This window comes from Catharus ustulatus, chromosome 8 (genome assembly GCF_009819885.2).
Source record: "Catharus ustulatus isolate bCatUst1 chromosome 8, bCatUst1.pri.v2, whole genome shotgun sequence".
In the NCBI taxonomy this organism is placed as follows: domain Eukaryota; kingdom Metazoa; phylum Chordata; class Aves; order Passeriformes; family Turdidae; genus Catharus; species Catharus ustulatus.
This window is the reverse complement of record NC_046228.1, coordinates 28,362,257-28,386,214: the sequence shown is the minus strand read 5'-3', so window position 1 is coordinate 28,386,214 and position 23,958 is coordinate 28,362,257. Positions and strand designations below refer to the sequence as shown.

At 40.0% G+C, this 23,958-nt stretch overlaps 1 protein-coding gene across 1 annotated transcript in view; it reads left to right on the top strand.

The window, feature by feature from the left end:
- Nucleotides 1–782: 782 nt before the first annotated feature.
- Nucleotides 783–23,958, top strand: part of LOC116999418 — a 49,413-nt gene continuing 26,237 nt past the window's right edge. Inside the window, exons 1-4 of the mRNA XM_033066117.1 lie at nucleotides 783–900; nucleotides 2,117–2,190; nucleotides 6,657–6,767; nucleotides 16,412–16,548. Of these exons, the coding sequence (XP_032922008.1) occupies nucleotides 16,527–16,548 (22 nt within the window). The 5' untranslated portion in view covers nucleotides 783–900; nucleotides 2,117–2,190; nucleotides 6,657–6,767; nucleotides 16,412–16,526. The remainder of the gene's footprint in view (nucleotides 901–2,116; nucleotides 2,191–6,656; nucleotides 6,768–16,411; nucleotides 16,549–23,958) is intronic.

The window sequence follows — 23,958 nt, the reverse complement described above, 5'->3', positions numbered from 1 at the left end:
CCAGGTTTATTTTTTGTTCTTTTTCACAGAATGATTCTGAATGGTTACTAACGATGAGGCCAACGTGATGCAAAGCAACTTGAGAAATGGTGTGGTTTCCTAAAGAGAGCATTTAAGAGAAGCTGCTGTAGTATTGTGCTTTCAATTTTTTATTTGATAATCTGATTTTAAATCAAACAAATCCCGCATTCAGAGTATAGCTTTGTGTTGGGTTCACTGTGTTACCTGTGTCCACTTAAATCCCAAGCTTGCAGCATTACAGTTTACAGCAGGAAGCAGTTTTCTGAATTAGCTGTTAAGGATTGCAGACAGAGTGAGGCAAATTCAGCAGTCACTAGTGATTCAACACAATGGCCATGAAAATAAGTTTTATTGATCCACACCTAAATAGGTACATAAAATATTTTTTGTTTTATAACTAATCCCTGTAGGAAAGGCTAAGATATATTTCTAAATAAAAATGTTTCCTGAAAGAGATGAGTATAATTCAATTCTAAAATATTTTGCTTTTGCAATACTTATAAAACAGCACTAATAAAAATTCCAGAGTAATTGGTCACAAAGCACCAAGCTGGTTTATTAAATACACACTCTCATAAATAGATAAACCATAGATCCTGAATGAAATTCTTTCCTAATAAAGGATCCATGTTCACTGGCATTTCCTCCCAGATATCTCCTCTTGCTGGCAGAAAGCAGCCTGTGGCTGGCTTCCACACTCTCTCCACACTGTGCCAATGAAAGCTGCTCCACTCTTACTCTGTTGTCACTTGCAGGACATTTTGTGGCATAAATCAAACATTCCTCTCTGCATGTGAAACATGGATGGAATTAAACCAAGTCTGTCTTTGCTGGGGAAGTGTCAGATGCAGGCTGCTCCCTGTGCTGGAGATTTCCCAGGTAACAAAGAGCTGTGGCAGGCTGGGGTCTGTGTGTGTTGTGGCAGGGAATCCATCCCTGCCAGGCTTTTGTAAGTCCTGCCGTGGCCATGGTAAGGAGTTTATCTACCCAATTCGTGTCTTCAGGGAGGAAAATGCTGCATTGTGGCTGAAGCAGCCCTGGCACAGAAGCCTTCCTGCAGTGGGAACTCACACTGTCAGAGCTGAACTACGATTCTGTTTCTGGAGAAGCTGCATAATGCATTAAAATAAGAGCTGGGAAAGGCTGAACAAAATTTTGACTATTTCTGACACAAGGGCAAAAAGACAATTACATGAATACTTGTTTGAATCTCTGCAAAGGGTTGATATGGCAAAATCTTGTTATATGCAGACAATAACTAATGCTTCTGCTGCTATTTTTAATGGGGTATAGACTCCTGGCAATACCCACATCACCTTTAAAAATAAAGAGTAAAATCTGTTGATATACCAAATGTATTCCTTTTTATATTAAAATGTCTTTTGGGATACCATCCTAGGACAGAAACAGTTTCTCTCCTATGTAAATTAATTTTGTTCAGCTTGCTTGGATATATACAAAATGAAGATGAAACATCTCTAACCTTTGACAGGTTTTTCCATTTGTTAGAGTGGAAAAAGAAAATTCTTTTTTCTTCATCCCTGTGGAGAGTATTTCTTGAATAAACCAGGAAGCCCTTCCAAATTTTTTTACCTAGTAATTAAACCACTGATGAATTTTGAACTGGTATCAAACATTTCTGCAGTTCTGCTCATTCAGTTCAGTCAAAACTCAGTTTACTTTTGAAAAATAATCTCAATGAAAAATTTCTAATCTGGCCTAGATGTTTTCCAAGAAATGGATCTGACACATTTGGAACATTTCTTTTAAGTCCTTGTCCAAAAACCCTGTAACTTGCTTTTCCCATGACCTCTAAATTTCTGCAAATAACTTGGATTAGCAACAAAACGTGTGAGAAAATACTGATTTGTTTGGCATTAGAAGGTAAAACACTCTGTGCTCATGCAAAATGGGTCCCTACTCCATCCTTGGCTTGGTGATTTTATCAACTGGCAATTTCCAGTGACGTGAGGAACGAGGGATGTCAGCAGGTCACCTGCATCACCTAAAAGGAAGCACACCTGGAAAAGGGGGAGAATTTAAAAAGCAAAACTGGTTTGAGAAAGTTGATTGTTTTATCTTTGTCTTTTATTAGTTCTGACTGTGGTCCTCAAAGGAAGGAAATATCATCACAACATCTGTTTCCAGAAATCTCAAAATCAGCCAAAGGTAAGGTTTGTGGGTGTATTTTTGTGCCCACTGCTTATCTCTAAATACAGTAGTGATAGGCACAGACAAACCTTTTTCAGCTGGAAGAGTCTCTGAAGACTTTCCAGAACAAATATTTAATGTTCCAGTTTTCCTTTCAACGTCCATGCGAGCACAGAAATCTCACCAAGAGCTTCAAAAATCGTGGGGAATTTCCTCAGAAGTTTTGCTCTATATAATTTCTGAATTTGCATTTTACAGCTCTGCTCAATCTACAGATACCAATTTCCTATTAAATGCTCTTTTTTTTGGTGACAAGTGGTTTGATCAGGATTTGAACAGGCTCTGCACTGCTGTTACCCAGTCTCCATGGCCTCCTGGATCTTGGCCTCTGGCTCTGTCTCACCTTACTTTTGCTCTACTGCAGATGTGTAACAGCTTCTGGTTTTGAGACAGGGTAGAGAAGAGATGCACTTGCATGTGTTTTGTGGTGGAAGAAATAACAGAAAGGAAAGGAAATTTAATCACCTCTTTCAAGAAGCATGAGAGAAGAAAGTTCCACGTACCTCACTGTCTCTTTTAGGTGACCTTATTAAGTTTTTTTGAAGCTAGAAGGCAATTTAAAAAGAAAATCTAACCTACTTAAACATTTGCACTGCTTCAAGGACGGTTCAAGAGATAGTGCAAGGCACAATTAGCATTGGCCCTGGCACTGGCTGTAAACTGCATGCTTAAAATGAGTCACAGAAAAAAATGTAGCAAGTAGTTTTACTATTACTGTCAAAAATACACTTTATTATTAAAAAAATAGACTTAATTTATTCTAATTAGGTCACCTGTTTTAGAGAGGAGCACGTAAAATAGCAGCAAAGCACTGATGAATTTTTGAATAATATATTACTTTTATTACCACCTGAAACCCATATTTAACTTCCTGAGTACAGAAAAAGGATAGATGATGTAAGAGGAGACTTCTATATTAGTTGTGCCTGAAACATTAGTTCCTTCCAGTTTGCTTTTTCAATACACAAGCAAATTAAAAAAAAAAAAAAAGCAGAAATAAAGAATACTATGATAGACAACAAGGAATGAAGTGACAAAACTAGTGAGAACTGTAGTAAGATTTGGGATGCAGCTGATGAAAGTGTGGTCCCAAAGACTGAAAAGAGAATAGGTGTGATTAATGAGCCAGCACTGCAATGCCAATTGTGGTAGTGACAGGAATACGGAGAAAAGTGGAGAAATGGGAGCTTCTGGGGAAGAACCTGAGGGTGGATAGCTCAGCTGGCAAAAACCTCGGTAGAATAATGGATTTAATTGCAATTTCAAGACTGAATGACCTGTGCAAATCAGGAAAAACAGAAAACTCTTGTAATGGGATGGAAGCAAGATGGCAAAGCATGGCTGAAATAAGCACTTCTGGACTCAGACTGCTTAGGGTGAGAATGGTGAAGCAGTTTTCAGGCACAAACTACACTAAAATTGCTATCAACTACAAGTTAAGGAGAATTAAAAGAGAAGGATAAAAATAGGTCTGTAAGTAAGTATGATTGAGTTGGAAAGGCTATACTAGAGAGCTGAGAAAAGGACCTTGGAATGGGGCTGGCCTTGGAATGGGACTGCCCTTGGAATGGGGCTGCCCTTGGAATGGGGCTGCCATTGGAATGGGGCTGGCCTTGGAATGGGACTGGCCTTGGAATGGGGCTGGCCTTGGAATGGGGCTGCCATTGGAATGGGGCTGCCATTGGAATGGGGCTGGCCTTGGAATGGGACTGGCCTTGGAATGGGGCTGCCATTGGAATGGGGCTGGCCTTGGAATGGGGCTGGCCTTGGAATGGGGCTGCCATTGGAATGGGGCTGCCATTGGAATGGGGCTGCCATTGGAATGGGGCTGGCCTTGGAATGGGGCTGCCATTGGAATGGGGCTGGCCTTGGAATGGGGCTGCCCTTGGAATGGGGCTGCCATTGGAATGGGGCTGCCATTGGAATGGGGCTGCCCTGCTCTCTCTACCAAGGCTGGGAGCAGGGTCAGCCTCTGTGGGAGATGAGGATTTGGTGAGCTGGCAGCTCAAAGACAGGAGCAAAGTATTTAGACAAGAGGAAAATATTGTAAGAGCAGACTGAGGAAAAAATGGGCTGGCTGACAGCAGCAGAGCTGGGAGTGCCAGTGTGGAAATGGAGGAGAAACTTTCAAGGAGCTGAGGAGGGAATTTGATGTTGCAGAAATACTTCAGCTTGTGCAGTGATGGATGTGCCTGGACACAGTCAAGTGCTCCCCTTAGTCATGGCTTAAGAACAGCAAATTAAGAGGATTAAGAAGGATGTTTGAGGACTCTTTGGGATTGCTCTGTTGTTGTAGGGCTGAGTAGCTGAGGCTCTGTGGCATTACTGTTGGGGAAAGGAGGAATGATTAACAAACCTAGGGCAATGCCCATTGTAGTAAGGCTCTTGAGCTCAAATAGCTTTGAAAATATGTCAACTACTCCAAAACATTTAAATACTAGCAGTGTCCTCAAGTTACAGGTAGAAAAGTCATCTGGAGTTTATTTTAGGAATGGCAGAAAAAGCCTTCAAGGCAAAGGGCTGTGTGTTCAAAAAGGTTATGAAATCACTGAAATGAAGTCGGGAGTTATGAGTTAAAGTAATGCAGAAGAATCTAAGCAGAAAGTTAAGCTACAGCACAAAAAGTCAGGACAATGTGATAATTACTTCATCATATTGATCTGGACACCAGTGTGGCTAAAGAAGAGAAAAAACCTTGTTGGTGGCATATATGGAAAGGAAGAGGGGCTGTAGATGGCCATAAAATAAAATAAAATAAAATAAAATAAAATAAAACAAAATGCTTTCAGCAAGGGAGAGATTATTGAGCCTGAGAACAAAAACGGGTAGCTGATGAGATGGAAATACATTCAAGGTGGAAGAAAACCAGGAACAAATTACAGCAGAGAAGGCAGGGAATTTCTGCAATGACTTGGTGATGCGTTAGAAACCAGCTCTAAAGGAGGGCATTGAGCTCAGACCTGCAGGTGAGTGCCAGGATGGCAGGAGTACCCTGGGAGGCTGGGTGTGGACCTGCTGCCTGGTGTAGTTTGCAGTAAAAGCCATTGTCTCAAAGCACAGTGAGCACTCAGAGCACAAGGGTGATGTGCTGGAGCAGTGGGCACCGGACCAAAAACAATAAGCTTGCTGCTGGATAGTTCAGCCATCCTAAAAGGCAGGTATGATACCATAGCCTGATCCAATTGTCTAATACAACAGGGAACTCAGCTCAGAGAGCTCTTTGCTGACTATTTTTCTTTTGTAGCCAATAATGATATTCATTGCAGTGTAAGATGCTATTGCTCTGACTGCATTACTCAGTGGCTTAAATGCTTTGACCCAAGTTTCTTGATCCTTGATCCTGTCCTGTCTAAAATGAAATCTCTACCCAGAGAACACCTTGAAGCAGCACTTCAGAGCTCTGTGACAACCAATGAACTTTATCAGGTCAATGAATTAAAGCTGTAGCAGAACTTACTATCCAGAGCCTTGCAATCAGTGATACAATGCAAAGTCAATTTTAGAAAACTTTCTGTGCTCCCAAAAGACACCTGCAGGATATAAAGTTACTCTAGTTTCTCTTAATTTTTGTCCACAAGGTAGTGAAAGACAACTGGAAGGGTTTCTCCTGTCTCTCTAATTTTAATGCATTTGCAACCATTTGCAAAGTCCTAAAACTACACAGGCTATTGAAAATGTTTCTTAAATATGAGAAAACAAAACCATGTGATTTGCCTCAGAGCCTAACCTGTGGATATTTGGACAAAACTCTGCTTTTGAATAGGTCAATCAAAACCAGCACACTTACTGTAGAGCAGCTACTATGTGAGATTTGAGGTGGAATTTTTTTTTTTTTAATAGTATGTGCATCTTTTGTTACCTTTAGAAGGTGTCTGTTCCTAGATAAGCTTTGTTCTTTATGTATTCATGCCCTTGTTTCTGAAATTGGCTGTTTTTATGTATTCATGTACTGCAGTTGCTGTGCCTCAGCCATGGACCACGCTGTACTGGCAGTCAGTGCCTAAATTCATGCACTCAGAAGTGAGACCACAGCAGGACTGTGGGGCTGGCTGTGCTGAAGGGCTCTGCCTTTTCCGAGGAACCAGAGGTGCTGGCTGCACTCTTGTTGCCGCACAGCTCACTTAGCCCTTGCTTCTAAGCAGAAATTTGTCCAACATGCATTGATTCCACACTAAGAATTGTCTGCCTTGTCCTTTTAGGCAGATTTGGCTCTCCCAAGTGGTTCTCCAGAGCTGGTTCAGGAGAACTGAGTTTCCAAGGAAAGTAAATGCTCTCATGCTTTTTGTTCTGAAAACTTCTGTGAGACAACAGCTTCATCAGAAATAAAAACTAATCACAAAGTGCTGTCAATGAGCTGATAAATGACCAGCCGAGCATTCCTATCTAAGTATTCATTTGATTGTATAACGCTGTTGATCTCTCAGAAAAACCACACCCTTGGATGAGATCAAATGCTCAAGGTGAAATCAGCAGAAGGAATTTGTGAGCATCTGAGAGGCACCAAGAAGCAGAATCCTCCCACTGTGGTATCAGAGGTAAGTGTCCTGGCAGTGAGTGGCACAGGATTGCAAATCTGTCCACATCTTAAACCAGAGGGAACATGAAGTATTAAACACAGACTTTTTAATTATCCATCTGTGAAATCTCACAAGCTGCTGTTGATTATTAGCTCTCACACTTACTTGTGGGGCTGCTAAGTATATGTTGCACTGCTTTATTTGTTTCAGAAAAAGGGAAGGAAAAAGGATGGACTAGAAAAATAGAATAAAGATCCTTCAGGCAATTCTTTTTCTACATCCCAGGAGAGAGCTGAGAGCCCATGAGTTGTGATCCAGATCAGCAGGGTGTTGCAACACAGAAATAATACATTGTGTTTTGAAGGAGAAAATGTGTTGTATAAGTCAAATTAGAATTCTACACTAGATCACAACATTTTAAACTTTTTAATTTACATTTGTAAGGTGATCCAGCTCATACTTCCTGTTACCTTCTTAATAAACTTTATTTTTCTTTTCAAAGCTGAAATAAATAAAAGATGGGAAAAAATCAATATGTAAACAGGTGGAGAAATTTATTGGCTGAGAGTGTGGGCAGAACTAATTTAGATAAGGCCATGCTTTTGCAGTAATCCAAGGTTTCAAAATAACCTTCTTTGCAAATGTTTGACCTTGTGAGTAAATCCACAGTTGGTGAAGGTGTACAAGAAAAGTTTGCTTCACTTCTGGTATTGATTAACTAAAAACATAGGCATTATTTGCTTTAATCAAATTTTCTTGGGTTTTTTTTTTGTTCTGTTTGGTTTTGGGTTTTTGTTGGTTTGTTTCTGGGTTTGTTTGTTTGTTTGTTTGTTTGTGAGGGGTTTTTTTTTTGTTGTTGTTTTTTATAATTTCTCATTAAAATATAATTGCCTAGAAGATTGCAGAATGTACCTTCTACCCCTGGCTTCAGAGAGAGCTTTCAGAAGAGTGGAATCTGTTTTTCCATGTTTTTCCAAGAAAAACACCATATAACAATTTATTCTGCTCTCCTCTGGACTCCTGAAAAGCCTGAGATAGCAGAATAAACTACTTCCTCTCTGCCAGTTGTTAGCATAAATGTTCTTTATGGAACAAGATACCAGTTCTTTGACCAGTATCCCATTTAGAGATTTTTATTTGGAATTATGCAGAAGGCAGCATTTTTATCCCCATGGTTTCAATTTTATGAAAGTTCAGTAGTGAGGATCTTTCTTTGAGACAAGCAGTTCATTAAAAGAACTTAGAGTGTGATCCTTTATAAACAATTTCTCCATTTGAAGATAGAGCTTTAGGTAGGGCTCTATTTCAGCCAAAGGCAGGATTGATTAAGCCTTCATAGTGGGTCCTAAAGAAGATGTGTGCTAAAAGCTGTGTTAGAACCATGTGCTGTGGGACTCTGGCCTTGCTGGGCTCAGTTTGGGCTCACAATTTTAATGTCAGTCCAGGCTGTGGGGTGCCCAGCTGAAGCCTGGGCAGATCTGACTTTCCCAACAGATCAGTCTGCAATACAATAAACACAGCATTTCCCACTGGTCTGTCAGGGAGGAACAACAGTGGAGGTAGATAAAGGAATTAGTTCTGTGGTGGCTGAAAGAGCTGTAGCTAATGGGAGCAGCTGGACTCTCATTCTGTCTTGTGTGTTCAACAAGTTTGGAGTTGCCAAGTCTGCCTCTGATCCTGCAGTTGTGCTGTTCATGCCTTGCCTGTGCCTCCCAAACAGCCAGGAGGCAGCTGCTGCTTCACAAATCCACCTTTGCCAGCTGCAGTTCTCATCAGCCTTGACAAGTGGCCAGTTTTCTGCAGGTCTCTGCTTCCCACCTGGTGTCCTTTCAGCTGAATGAGAGTAGAAAATGGTGAGGAGATCCATGCCTACACCCATGCAGGGTGTTTGAAGGGGCAGCTTGACATTCTGGGCGATCTGTGCCTGTCCTGGGACAGGTAGCAGGGTGTTTTCACTGTATGTTGCACCAAGTTGGAGACACCAGGAAGGGGGCTGAAGGAATAATGCAGAATTAGCTAGGTTGGGAGAGACCTTTGAGCAGATCAGGCCCAACCTATTCATGTCTTGGCAAGGAAGATGTGCAGAATTCCTCATTCCAGCGGTGTACAGACTGAGAATTGCCATTGTAAACCTTCACAATGTATTCTAGCCATGCTCCTAAGCCTTCCAACTCACGTGGAACAAAGGAATTGCTCTTGTGGGGCTGATGAAGGAATTTGTATGAATGCTAGCTGGTGGTTTGGAAGCTTTCAGCAGCTCAACAGGGCCACTCCTTTTCCTTCTGCTTCCAGGAGAGGTCAGGGAGTTAACCTATACAGAAGTGCTGCTCATTCTCATGAAACAATTATGTCTGACAATCCACCTGTTAAAATCTTTTCAGATTGGGGTAGAAAAGCAACAACAACAAAGATCAATGCTTCCACAGAATTTTTTACACCTTTCAAGACTCCTTACAGACGCAGGGTATCAGACTTTCAGCATCCCACCCAAAAAGACTCTTGGTTCTGCAAGATGTATAAGGACAAATAAGGCAAGAATGTTACTTTAGTAGGGCTTTCTCCATAGACCAGCATCTCCAGGATTTTATTATTTATTTGTCTGAGTGGCTGTGCAAACTTTATGAAACTTTAGCATTTAAAACTCAAGTAAAAATGAGTAATATTTAATTGGTATCTTTTTCTATACCATACTGGGCCTGTCACCACGGATTTTAAATAAAGGACTAGTCTAGCAAAACTTAAATTTTCTCACATCCTCTGCTGCCTCATTATAAAGACATTTCAGACAAGACTAATTTTTTTTTTTCAAGTTCCTTTATTTCCTTAGATAGCAACAAGCACTGGAGGGGGAGAGGCCTCTTGGCTGAACCTGTCAGCCATACATGGGGGAATATGAATCTTGACTTACCAACAGTCATCAGATCTCTCAAAACTTTAGTTCTGGCTTGGGTAACATACAGATATTATTTCAGACCACTGACTAGCAGTATGTTATCAGAAGAGGAGAGGAGCCTGAGAACTGTTTCCTTCACACATTGGCAATAAAAAAATCACTGCTTTTTTATGTTCTTTCACACTTCTTGAAACAAAATTTCTCTCACAGATGTTTTGTTCAGAGCTCAGCTTGATGGGAAAAGACATATGTGGGGAACACATGAATTAGCATTTTCACATTCAGACTTGTTTACTGCCACATGCTGTGGAGAGTCTTGGCCAGAAGGTAAAGGGGCTTTACCTCCAGACAGTGACTAAAGTGTGACTGTGATTGAGTATTTTCCTCTGGTTCTAGCACTAGGAGTTTGTGCAGTTTCTCCTGTACATCTGTGTGAGGAGAGGCACTGCAGCAGGAGTGGAAGCAGGATGGCAAGGGCTCAATGAGTTCAGCCCTGGGGTTTCCCTGGTGGAGCCTGGCACTGGCAGGAGGCTGGGGGCTGGCAGGGAGGGTGGGGAGCACCCCATCCACTGCTGCCTTCACAAAGGGGCACCTCAGCTCTGTCCCACTGCTGTAAGCCCAAAATGAGTAATCTCCTGGAGCTGTGCTGTCAGTGTCAGCAATGGGAGTGAGATAATTTCCTGCAGGACAGGTGAGAGCTCAGTTCAGCATGGCAAGCCCCATCTCACAGGTCCCTCAGCAGCAGAGCACCACAGGCATCACTGGATGTGGGAGCTCAGCAAAATTCCCACAAATCCTTTTAGGATTATCAGCCTTGTAAAGGTCATAAACCCAGCCAGGGGTAGCTGTGAGAATGCCAGCCCCACATATTTGCCTGAATGCTTCAGCCCTGTGTAGTGTTTGCATTCCATACGTTACTTCAAAAGTGTTTCTTTGGCTTTTTCATCTCATTTTGGAGATGCAAAATCATCGTTTTCCCTTTAAGAAAATCTTCAATTTCTCATTTCTTATTGTATTCAAGTTCCACTGAAGTGTTTTCTGACTAAAAAAGCAGAAATTTTACAGTGACAGTAGAACTGGAAACATTTATTTGAATCTGTATTATCTAAATATTTTATTTCTGGGTTCCAAGACATGAGAAAATTGTTGTTTGTTTTTTTTCCTTGAAATCATAATTACTACATTGGTAATCCCTCATTTTGAAATTCACCAATTTCCTGTTGGTAGCTTCATTTCTATCATCAGTGTCTGGCCAGTTCAATCAACTATTCCTGTAGGATATTTTTCTGTGTTTATGTGTATTTGCTAGTGAGGAAAATTTTTAAAAATCCCCAAAACCACACACTAAATAATGTATCAGAAATCTCAAGAGGCTGAAAAATCCTCTTATTTCTCTTACTCTTTTGTTAGTTTAGAAATAAAATACCAGAATAGAACTTCTTCTCCCCTCAAACTCAATACAATTTATTTAATAGGCTATCCTATTGCAAATAATTTAAATACATTGAAATAGATATTAGATTTATATAAACAAACAGGTTGAGTAACCTGAAGGGAGAGTAAGCTGAAATAATCTTATCACAGGCACAATTTAGACTTTGTTTTGGTTTACTTTAGAAGATATATATTTCTAAGTTATGCTATATTGGGGATTTCTTTGCACATCATTTAACATTAAAATATAAAATAAACAAGCAAGGTAATGTCTTATTTAAATATTCATAAGTGGCTGACTCTGTGTTTGTGTGTACTTTCAGACCTATACTGTCTCTCAAAGGAGATGGAAAATAATTTATTATTAGTGCATATTCTTATAGTCTAAACATCACCCCAGAACAGGAAGTTTTGGCAACACAAAGTCTGTCTTGCACACTGTGCCAGGAAAAGACTTGTCAGGAGATATTTGCTTGTTCTCTGTTGTGTGTTCTTAACCTGATGAAAGGCAAGGTGATCATTTTCTCACACCTAGAATTCCATGGTTTCAAGAAGTCACCAGGAATCTCAAATTTGTCTTCTAGTAGTCAACATGTTTTCTAAACTAAATCAGGAGAAACTGGTCTGTGTCTTTACCCCATTCCTGAAATGAAAATGGCAGCCTATATGCCAGAAAGTAAGCAGAAAGTAATGATTATAGTGTATCATATTTTGTATTTCTGAAAAGAGAAAATAACGGTACTTGGGTTGTTTCTTTGGGGAATACATTTTTTTTAACCCAGTAGCAAAACAACTCTTCTCTCGAGAAGAATTTCATACTTTTGAAGATGAAAAACTAAGGGCTGAGAGATATCTTATTTCTTCACTTCAGAGTCAAAAAACCTACCAGAAGAACTTGGAAAATTACAACATATTCAATGTTTGATCCATTCTGTTCTCAGCCTTAAAAAGAAATGATTAAAAATTCATTTTGAAGTTAGCTTTGCATGTATCCTGTAGATACAAGCCTGGTTGACAGAGTGGGTTCAGATTTGTAGACATCTTTGTACATGTAAGAATAAATAAAAAAGAGGGCTAAGAATAGATGAGAAAGTGCAAACCTGTTTGTTGGGTTTTGCTGACAAACTCTCAGGAGTGATATGTAATACACTGGACTTGATGCAAATTCATCATGGGGAGGTTATTTTAAATATTTCATGTGCTGGTATGGGTCAGTTTTCTCATTAGGGACTAACACAGATAGTAGTTTACTTTGCCTGTGTAGCTTCTTTAGATAAATTACTTCTGAATTTTACTGCTTCAAATACTCATCAGGTGAAACCTGGAATAAGCCATAACCTCTGGCAGCTGGCTAATGATCCATTCTTATACCTTTACATGCTACTTGCAGTGCTCTTGTGGAAATTGAAATGCCCAGGTTGATCTTTTTTAGCAGAAAATGGGTGGCAGAAGCTTGGTCACTCCTGAAAACATTTTGTCAGGGAAGAAATTCACATTCATGGCCAGACAGAGAAATCCTGCCCTTTGCCAGGGTGTTCCCTGCAAAGTGAGAACACTCTGATAGTGCTGTACTTCTGAGGGGCTACTGCAGCTCAGAGAACTGACTCAGTGTTGGTTTTGAGGACTTTACATTTACATTCAGTTAATGGAAAAATGACATAATTAGCAGACTTAGCAGGAGAAAAGCAATCTTAACTTGAGAATGCTTTCAAGTAGCTTATTTATTGTTCTTAAAAGACACCATTAAACTCCTTCATAAAGTAAGAGAACGTGCCCCATCAGAAGTTTAATATTATTCTATCACAAAACAGATTTTGGCCATAGTATTTTTACCTTTGTCTTTTTTCCCATGAGCTTTCTCCTGTGTAATGCTGAGGATTACTGGGAGGGCAGAGGCTCCTCACTCAGATCAATGTGATGCAAAGCCAATGTCACTCCAAACCCAATGAGAAATGACTCAGGGCTGATGGAGAATTGCCAGTCCCATCTGGTGGTGACACTTTTTCCCTAAGTGAAGTCTTAGCTGACTGTATGTGATTTTATTTGGGATGTACCTTCTGTAATTGAGACAGAAACGGCAGCATGGATGTGAGAGATCTTCATACCTTCCTTGCTGCTCTCTACATCTCAGCCACTTTTCTTCAGCACATTTATTCTCCTAACTCCTAAATTCAGATTTGAGTGTAGCTAAGAACTGCAGGATGTATTTCTGTTGTGTTAGGATGAGGCCAGAACCACTGAAACAGCCCAGAATGCAGGGTGAAACTGAATGATGGGAATCCACCTGGCAATTCACCTCACACTTCACCCTTTAACTTGTAGGACCTTTCTGACTCGGTAGGCTCATATTCTTTAATTTCCCTTCTTTCACAGGCTGAGGGGTTTGACTGTGTCAGGTAGCAGAAATCAGGCTGCAAGAATGGCCTGTGGCCTCACAGAGGGAATGCTGCTGTGCTTCTTGTGGTGCTGTGCTCGGGAGCTGGAGGATGTTTTTGCTGGAATATCAGCTAAACATTGCTTCAATAGGCAAAGACAGTAAGTGAGGAGGGGAAAAAAAAGTCTTATACACCCCCTAGGATTTAATATTTGCTTGAAAATCAGAAAAGATGACTCAGGTCTGAAGGTCCTATCCCTAGACAACAGTACTGGAAGGCAAAGCAAGCAAAACAAAAAAGCAATGAATGTTAATTGGCAAGTATTTGATATATTGTTGACAAAATAGCTTGATAGCTACAATAGCCACTGCTGCTCCATGTTTTGGTTTCAGGGAGAAAATGCCAAGGTAGTAGAAGTTTCAACATATGAAGGATAAACAAATGGGGGTGGAGGGGCCAGGAATGGGGGACACAGGGTTATTTAACATGTGCTGACAGAACTCACGTGGCATGTGAAATCCACATCTCAGAACCTGTTCTGAAGCCTCTGGTTGCCATCAACAATGTACCTAAGACCTAATTTTTCTCTAGACAAGCAGTGAAGACCAGAAGCTGTGATTTCTCTAACAGTTCATGCTACCATAGTACTCCACTGCATTATTCATGTTTTCCTGACGCATGACACATTTGGTGTCAAGTCCAGAACATCTTTCAACTTAAAAAAGAGAAGAAGGAGAAGGAGAAGAAGGAGAAGGAGAAGAAGGAGAAGGAGAAGGAGAAGAAGAAGAAGAAGAAGAAAAGAAAGGAAGAGAAAGAAAGAAAGAAGAAAAAAAATATTTGGAATGAGAGGAAGAGAGAAAGAAAGACAAGAAAAGGACATCAGGTCTCATGCAGAACCATCATTAGTTGTGTTGGTATAACTGGCAGTATGAATAATGATCCTGAATTCTTTACAGAAATAAAACCACAGCACTTCACTTTTTGCTTCTTTGTTCTTCTTCTTCTGTTGTTTAGCTTTTTAAGGTGTTGCTGAAGAGCTGAGGATGTCCTTGAACTTGGCTATTGGGTTCAAACTCCTCCAGATGGGAGTGTTCTTCAGGGTGACACTGGGTCTTTGGCTCCCAGAGTCATCCTGACAGCTCTGCTTTGTGCCACATTTCTGATGTTCTCCAACTTACTGCCTTTACACAACACTTTGCCACATTATTTATTTTCCTTTATTCCTGACAAAACTTCTAACCCCCCCTTCTCTGTAGGCTTCAAAATTTAAGGACATTATAACCTATATGATACCTCTGCATGCCTGCCCTAGCAACTGGGCTCTTGAATGACATTTATCATTAATTTGGCCATTTGGTTCTTCCCTGTTGATCAGCTGTCAAATAAAAATTCTCATTTTATTGTGCATGTCTTTGAGTTGATGCAGATATTTGAGCATTTTCAGGAAATGCTTTCAGTATTGATTTATTGTCCATGACTTTATTTTTTTGGTGGTGAAAAATGCCATTCTGGGAGTAAGAGAGACCAAAACCTCCCAACTCTCCCCTGAACACCACATAAAACATTGAGCAGTGCTAGTGGAAGTGTCCTCACATGAGTTCAGCCTTTCTGCTCATTCTAAATCTGAAGAGATCACTTTGACACAGGGCATTAAGCAGTTTCCTGTGGTGGTTTCTCAGTCCTTGGTCTCTGGTGAGATTGCAAATAGAGGTGAGAAATTCTGTCAGCTGTGATTGTGTTTTGGAAGCTACACACACTCCTTTTTTTAGGAAATTCTGTAATTTCTCTACAGTTTTCTTTTCGGAGTAGCTCACTTTCTCCATCCTAGTGAATTGCATGAAAACTAATTAATAATACAGTCTAATTATTTTTTTTTTCCTGGCAAAAAATGAGATTTTTTTTCAGTAATAGGAAGATTTAAAAAAAAAAAAACAAATATGAATATTGGCTTTCTGAACTGTTCTGCCAAGGCCTGAACTGCCACCAGAGAAAGTAAAAAGGAAGGTGTCCGTGTTTTAGTAATGAATTTTTTGTCTTTTTTTGTTATCAAAACTGGACTGTGAGGTTTGGATTTTTTTGGTAATTTAACCCATCCTCTCTTTCTTCAGCATCTTTTGTCAATTTATTGTCAAAGTAAATGATACTCCACCAGAATATGATGTCTACTTGTTGCTAAGTAGAAAAAAAAAAGCAAAAATTTTGGGCCACTCTTTTTTCCTCTTCTCTTCCTTTCCTCTGTCTTGTTCTTTTCTACTGTATCTGCTTTGAATTTTATTTTTTATCTTCATTTTATTCCTGGGCTTAATTTTCCCAAAAAATTAGGGCAAGGCTCAAACTATGACCAGTATTCTGAAGAGACATCTGTATTGCAGTGAGAGTGAGGACTGTATTCTTTGCTTGTGTTACCACTTTGTGGTAGTGCAGTGCTTTGAAATTTGCAGGAAAGACAGCAGAGTTTGCAGTTCAGAGTAGTGATGTTAGGGACTAGCCCTTGCTTGATCCAAGTTGTTAAATCAGGTGAAGTCCACAGATCACCTGTTTTATCTCCTATTTCATTTGACTGATCTAACTCATTGTCAGCCTGTTCTGTGCATGTATGGACAAGGAAAGAGAAGAAATGAAACAAGGTTCAAAGGATTTTTGTGCATCTTCTGTTGGGACTATGTTTGAAAGCTTCTTCCTAATATTCTTGCAAGAACATTTTGTCTCCAAAGCAGAGGTTGCCTGGCACACTGTACAAGCACTATACTTTAAAGAAGAAGACTCCAAAATTTAAAAATCAAAATGGACAACATATTAACTGAACTAGTTCATTTTGAAGAAATATAGAATGTGATAGTGAAGGTACTTCTCTGCAATTTATCATGTGATGTGGGTCTGAGAAATTGCGGCTTGCCTGGTCTCTTCTGTTGCAGCTTCTCTACCTTCTCTTCTGAGTTTTTAAATTTATTTTTTAACAGGTCTGCATTGTGAATTGAAAAGTTTGACAGCCTAAAAACAGATCCTCCAACATCTGCAGTTGTAGTTGAAGGAGAAATCATCTCTTATTGGAGACTGGAGGGAGCAGGGACCACCATGCTGAGCACAGACTTGAAAGGTAGGAGTATCTTCAAAAAAAGCAATTGAATGGCTTCCTGAATCCCCATTTCTGCTCCTTAAGCTTGCTGTGTCACATTAAGAGCCTTTCTCCTTCATCAGTTCATTGCCATGAGAATAAATGAGCTGTCACACACTGAGGACTCTGGGCTAAATCCTGCCTTCAGATGCCTGGAATTTCATTTGTGTCAATAGAAGTTTCATCCACGTGCACATCCATGCATTTCTGGGCTTGTCAGGTGGCATTTGCTTGGCGTTATGGATTCAGTAGATGGAGAATGGGAGGAGCTTTAATTTTTAAGGGGAAGTCACAAGTTAGTCACCTGCAAATGGGACATATTTTCTACTTTTTTTTTTTTTTACTTTACACATGAATTAATGAAAAAAAATAAATCCACAATCAAGTTTATGAATTACTCTCTATAAAAGGATGGGGTTTACTGCAGTAAATTAGATTTATTTTGTGTTGTACATGATGCCACAGCTTTTTGTATACAAAACAGGCACCTGTCACAGTAAATTGTATTAAATGCAGTATTGGGCATCAGAGGTGGCCAGGTGATTAGAGCTGGACCTCATTGAATCCAATCAAATGTTTTTGTTGACTTCATCAGAGATTTTTTTATTTGATAGACATAGAAATAAAGTGTTGTTATTTCATGATCATATTTAATGCTTCGCTGCTAAGACTGAAAATAAAAGGATATATGCCCGCTTCCTAGAGTAAACCTTTGAGAGAATGTGGATTTCTTCACAAGTATTAAACCTGTAAAAATATATTGGTTTTGCAACAAAGTAAAATCTCACTATCTAGACCACATAAAATAAAATCTACTATTACAACACTGCAAAAAAAAAAAACCAAAAACAAAACCAAAAACTTTTCTAAAGGGTATTGGAGTTCCGGCTATGAAAGTATTGTATTTGAGAAATAATAGTTATTGTGAAAAAGTAAATCAGTTTTAACAGAGGTAGCACTGAGTGAAAGATCAAGGGGGCTGGGGGAGACATTGGTGACAAATGTGTTGTGACAATGCTGTAATAAGATGTTTTCATTAGTACTGTGTTTCCTCCTTCCCCTGGCAGAGCACAGTGGTTTTGTGTCTGGAAATGAAAACAAGCCTTACCATGATGGATCAAAACTTGGAGAGAGTATTTCTATTTACTTTTGGGGTTTTTTTAGTTTGTTTGGTTGAAAATGTCACCTACTCCAGTCTGAGAAAGTAAACTCCCCTGCAGCAGACCCTGGCAGCAGACTTGTGACAAGGATGCTGAATGTGCTAAACCAACACCAAGATGATCTATAATACAAAGGTCAAAATAAACTTTACAGGGTAAATAGGAAGGATAACAGGTGCAGCTATTTCAGAAACTTTTAAAGTGACTCAAAGCCTGCTGACTAAAATCAGTGGGAGCCAAGACTGGGGCATCAAAGAAAAGTGAAGGAAAAGTTTGTTTCTAGAAGTTCTCTTGCTCATCGTGCTATTACTTTTATTTTCCTCCCTCCTTTGTAGGTAGGGTAGGACTTTGTTTGTTTGTTTGTTTTTTAAAGTTCCTTTGTTATTATTCTTTAGTTCTCCTCTTAAAAAGCAACAATTTGAGAACTGAATTGCTTCCAACCCATTGGACTGAAAGAAAATATTATCTGGTTACCCTATACTTTGAGATAAAATAGGTTTAGTATCATTTCCATTTTAAACACAAAAGCTTATTAAAGCTGAAGACAATTGTGAAGAAAATTGCCAACAGAAAATATTAACAAACCCTCCTGAATAACAAGTATATTCCCCAACATTATTTTTTTTCAAGAAAAAAACTAAACAAATCTAATAAATGAATTGATAGCTTTAGTTAACATCAGTATATATTAGGCATAAACTGCCAAGAAAAAAAATTAATCGAGAAACAAACATTGCAATATTTATGCAGCTATTCTCAGTATTAAAAACAAAAGGACAAACCCCAGAAAATGTGTGATGAATAATGCAGTCATTTCTAAATGGAATTAGTTGTTATTTTAAGTTCTCTGTGTCACATCACAATGGTTTCTAGGATGTGAAGTGGCAGGGAAGACCTGGAGGCCAGTCTCTCCCAGTGAGTGCCTGTCTGCTCCTCATGCTCTTTGTAAAGGTAGCAGGAGTTTCATCTGGGAAGTCCTTGCATAAACAGCCCTGGAGTTTTTTAGAACTGGATTGGTTTGAATCGATGATTTTGAAATTTTGGAGAAAATAGAGGTCAGAGAGGGTGAAACATCTCAAACCAGAAGCTCAAAATGAAGGCAACGTGTCTGAAATTAGGGAAAAGAAGCATTTTCTGCCCCTCTTGGCCAGCATTCCAAGTGTGTACTTGAAGGACTTGGCAGTATTTCAAGTGTCCATTAACACACTTCCCTTTTGGAATTACTGCCGCTGCAAGGGTTCAGACTCAGGGGATATATTCAGTGTGCAGCTGCAGAACTGGCACCAGGGCCACCGCCTGAGCTCTGCTCTTGGGGGCAGCACAGAGGTCAGCCTGTCACCTGGCCTTGGTGGCCTTGGTGGCCCTGTACACACTCACCCCCAGTCTTTATAAAGGACATTGTAGCTGAGCTGTGGCAAACAGCAGAGATGGCTAAAGCTACCTGTGCCTCCCTACAGGGATACAACTCTTTCCCTGTCTCCTCTGTCACCATCTGCTCTCTTGCACTGGCCAAGGGAGCAAGAGGAGAGAGGGGAGCTCTGAATTGCACACTGCTGGCCTGGAGACTGCCAGGTTTGCACACTGAATGTCTCTGGCATGGTGGCCATGGAACATCCTCTGTCAGTCGTGTGCTCAGCTTCAGGGCACAAACATCCTTACTTATGCTATGGAGGAAGCTTTGTCACAGGAGCCAGGCGTGAATTTTTTCTGGAATTCAAAGGTGACCTTTTGCAATGTAGCCATTGACAGTAGCCCTAGAATAGATGGATCTGTGGGGTGTTCTTTCTTTGCATAGGGTGAGATATGCAGATATATGGAAACTTTATACCTTTCTATTTCCCTACCAGTCTGTATTTTCTGAACCAACACCCAATTTTCAAGATGTTTTTTGTTCCTCTGGTCATACTTTCTAGTAACTAGGTCCTTGCTAAATACCTTATGATTTATTTGAGCGGTATCAAAAGATATGCTCATTTCCAAAGTGCTTGGAAAAGTGTCAGGTGATTTCCATTATACAACCCATCCTGTTTTGCATGAGGAGAACAGGCATTCAGGAACAGTTTATGGAAGTTACGAGATCTCAAACTGCCAAAATTACTTTCACACTTCAAAGTCTGAGTCTGCCTCCTTTCTTGGAATTTTCGGATATCCACAGGTATTCTTTTGGACTCTGCAATATTTCATGAGCTGGAACATCTTTCTCATCCATTTTCTATCTCTGAAGAGGGGGTGGATGTGTCTCATTGATTCCATGCCCCAAGAGGAGGGTATGTTATCCAGAGCTGCACACATGCACAGGGTGCACACCCCATGCAGTACCTAGCCAAGGTTTTAGCTGAAGCTGTAGATTTTCATCCCAGGATGAAAGGCTAAGTTAAGTTTCATGAAGAACTTGCAACACATTCGAATGATGTCACTGCTATTTTTCTTCCATGTGTTCAGGGACTTTGAATTGCCATAACTTGTTCTAACATTAGCAACCCTTCAAATTCCTCTCCTCTGTGCCTAAGTTCCAGCACATTAATCACCCTTCTCTTAGACATTCAAGAGAAAAAGAACATGTTTTCATTTCATTTGCTCTTTCTGATATATGTCAAAAGTGTGTTTGTGTTTAGTTTTTGGTTTGGTTTTTTTCTGGAAGAAAAGAAACCTTTTAGCTTTTATTCTTTTCTCTTACAGAAATCAGCAATGTCAAGTAAGGTTTTCCCTTTTTATGCTGACGTAGGTCCCTCATGATAAAAGTAAGATATGACTCATACATATGTTACTGCAGAAACATCTCTACACAAATAGGCTGAGGTAAAAGCACTCACTGGAAGCTTCTTTTTGTATGTGGGATGCAGTGTGTGTCCTGACTGAAAACTGGCCAAGGTGTGAGTGGGTCTTGCACAGGGCTTTAGGTGAATTTGATTTCTACTGGAGCTCTGGCTCTGGGTGCACTGCAGGCCACTCCAGGATCCACAGCACAGACATGTGACAAGAGATCCCACCCTAAACAGCTGCATCTGGCACGTAGAACCTTACAGTGAAACAGGCAGCAAAGATGTGGCATAAATGTGCCCAACTAGAGGAGCTGGAGAGGCTGGAAAGGGAGGGGTTCAATGTCTGAGAGCACTGCAGGAATTAGGAAACTCTGTGCAGCCCCTTCAGACTGCTGACGAGAGAATGACAAGCTCAGGAAAAGTTGACTAACACCAATTTGACAGAATTTGTTTTTGACAGACCATTTTGTAATTTTAATTCCTCCTGAGACTCTTTTAATAGCCTAAAATAGCTCAGTTATGATTTTACTTGTCCCTGTAGCAAGCAAGGGATCAGGATATCAATGCTGACTTCCAGAGCAGTAACAGAACACAGGGTCATCCCTGAAAAATTCTGTCCACAGGTAGATGGCTATGTGCAACTCTAGACTTGTTCTGTATCATTTTATCATGGTACAGTGATTAGAAATGTATCATAAAATATAACCCTCCAGGCTACTCATGCTAAAAGTGACTAAATAGCAATCATATCATTTTTCTCTCTGTGCATACCTAATGGGAACAGAGTACAAGTAATTATTGTACAAGGGGAAAAACATCTGTTGTGAATATGATATAGGAAAGATAAGTAGCTGAACTGTGTATCTGAGAGTGTTTCCAAGAACAATAAATGTACTATATGTATTCAGGCTTGAAATGTGTTCTATGGTAGATACATTAATTACTAAAATTGCAGCCCATGAGTGAAAAAAAGGCTTCAAAGTCCTTCTGATATTGTGGGGGGAAGCAGTGTGGAGCAGTGGGGGATCTGCCTTTTTAAAGTAAATTTGTACCTGAGTGCTTTTTGCTGGCACAAAGGCATTTTGAGATTATCTGGACTATTTACAGCTCCCTCCTCTGTATCTGCCTGATGCACGAGGGACTGGGAGGCAGGAGAGCAGGGATAACACCTTCATACCTGTCCATCCCTCAATCAGTCTGTTCCCTTTGTTTCCCCACCTCCTGGTCAAAGGGCTGTCTCCCATCCAGCACGAGCAGAGCTTTGTTCCCAAGGAAGTGCCCACTCTCCCACTTGTCAGCAAGCAAAGCTGTTCTCTGCCACTGAGTTCTGCTGGATCTGCATATTGAAGAAATTTTTGAGATTTTTTTTGAACCTCACAGTGACCATGCACTTTGAAATCTGTCACCTGAGTGTGTAAGCAGACAAGTTTCCTCACTCCTGAGGCATTACAGAATATTACTAGAGGAAAAAAGTAATCTGTCAGTATCTTGTTCCCTGGAAACCTCATGGTCAGGTGTTTAGAGAAAACAGCTGTAATGGAAAAACTGTTGGACATTTAAATGGTCATTGGAAATAACTCAGGTGTCCCTGCAGAGCTCACAAGCCTTTGCATAGATGTTCTGAGCTGAGAACTTGGTGCCAGAGGTACAATTTTCTCCCAAATTAAAATCAGTGTCAGACCTCATCTTGAATGGCAATATTAGAAGCAAATGTCAGTAAGATCTAGCTCAGCCATTCCTCCAGAGTTAAAGGACAGCTGGAGCAGCAGTGTAGGAACCTCTGTGGGGCAGCAGCAGAGCATCTTCTCAGCTGTTCACCTTTCCATCACATGCGGTTTAACTTCCTTCTTTTGAATGATGCTAAGACATAAAGAGGCCCAAATACCACACAAAATGTCAGTTTTATGTAATTATGAGATCAGTGGAAGAAAAAAAAATGACAAGAGAAAATCCAGGAGAAATATCTATTTTGTAGTCACAGAATCAAAACACAGATCTAGAACAATATTCCAGATTAAAAATGTTTTTATACCTTGCATAAAAGCATGTATACACACATAGAGTATTTCTGATGCCAAGTATGGTAGTGATGTCCATCTTTTGTGGATGCAGAGCTGGTGTCCAAAATCTAAAATGACATTGAATAAAATAAGTTTTGGAAAGGCAGAAAGAATGGCCTCAGTTAATATCTGGCTCTGAAACATAACAATGACTCTGTACTTGTCAATGAATAATTTGCATTTTTATGGTTTTTCATTGCTGGATGCATATGCAGGAACAAGATGGCCTGCAGCATGGGTTGCTTTTACTGTTGCATTCCCTGTATCCCCACTCCAAAAGAAGATTGGTGTCCATAGCAGGAAAGCATCAGGATGCTTCTTGGAATCCTGGACACTCACCTCTTTATCAATAACCACAAAATAACAAATCTACCTATGATCAAAATTCTTCTAATAATCAGTGTTAACTTCTATAGCATTTGCAAAATGGAAATTTATGTGTAAAATAAATTGGGGGGGAGAAATCTAAGTTTTTGTGGAAACAGCTTTCACAAATAATCAAATATTAAAACAGAGGAGAAAAGATTAATGAGGAGAGAAAAGGAGAAAGAGAAAATAATATATTTCTTGCAATTTTTCTTAAAGCTTTGCCATTTCAGCATATGACAGTCCATTCCTTCCTGTCCATATGTCTCAGGTATTTCCATATGAAGTTAAGTTCTTATAAAGATGCTCAGTATTTGTTCAATGATTATTCTCCTTTAAATACTGTTGTGGTTTCTGTGAACCCTCCATCCAGGTGGTATATGAATATAATACAATACTTTATTAAAGGAAAGAGCTGTAAGCAGAACTCTGAAGAGACCTTATTCATGCACAGTGGAAGAGAAGTAACAGAAAGTCAATTAGCTAGCTGTAAAAATCTCAAGGAAAGCAATTTTAGGGGATAAATCCAGAATTGAAAGACTGGAGAGGAAGCAGACTAGGACTGGATGATTAAAATTTATCAGGGAGGGTAGAGAGCAGCAGTTATGTTGCAAGAACACACACCATCACCTCCCTAATCCACTCAACTCTAATAACCACAGCCAGAAAAGGACTGTTCATGGGGGCTGCTCAAACTGCATTGAAGCAACTTGGCCAGCCCCAAAGAGACTTGGTGCAGCACCCTTCCCACCAAAGTTTCTGACAGGAAAGCAGTGGCACAGCTGAACATTGCAGTAGTGGTTTTGGAGACTGTTTCTAATGAATGCTTCATTAGAAGTGCAGCTTCAGTGGCAGAAAACCAGCAGTAGGGGATGTTTAGCCAGTGCAAGAGAGTTGGTATTTCAAACTCCAGAGAAAGAATGAATAGTGGTCTTATTTCATTTTTTTCCTCGTGAAAGATAATGCTGGATTCATTCCTACCACCAAAGGAGGTGAGGATATTTGCTGTAATAGATTACACTTATTTTTCCTTCTTCCAGGTTC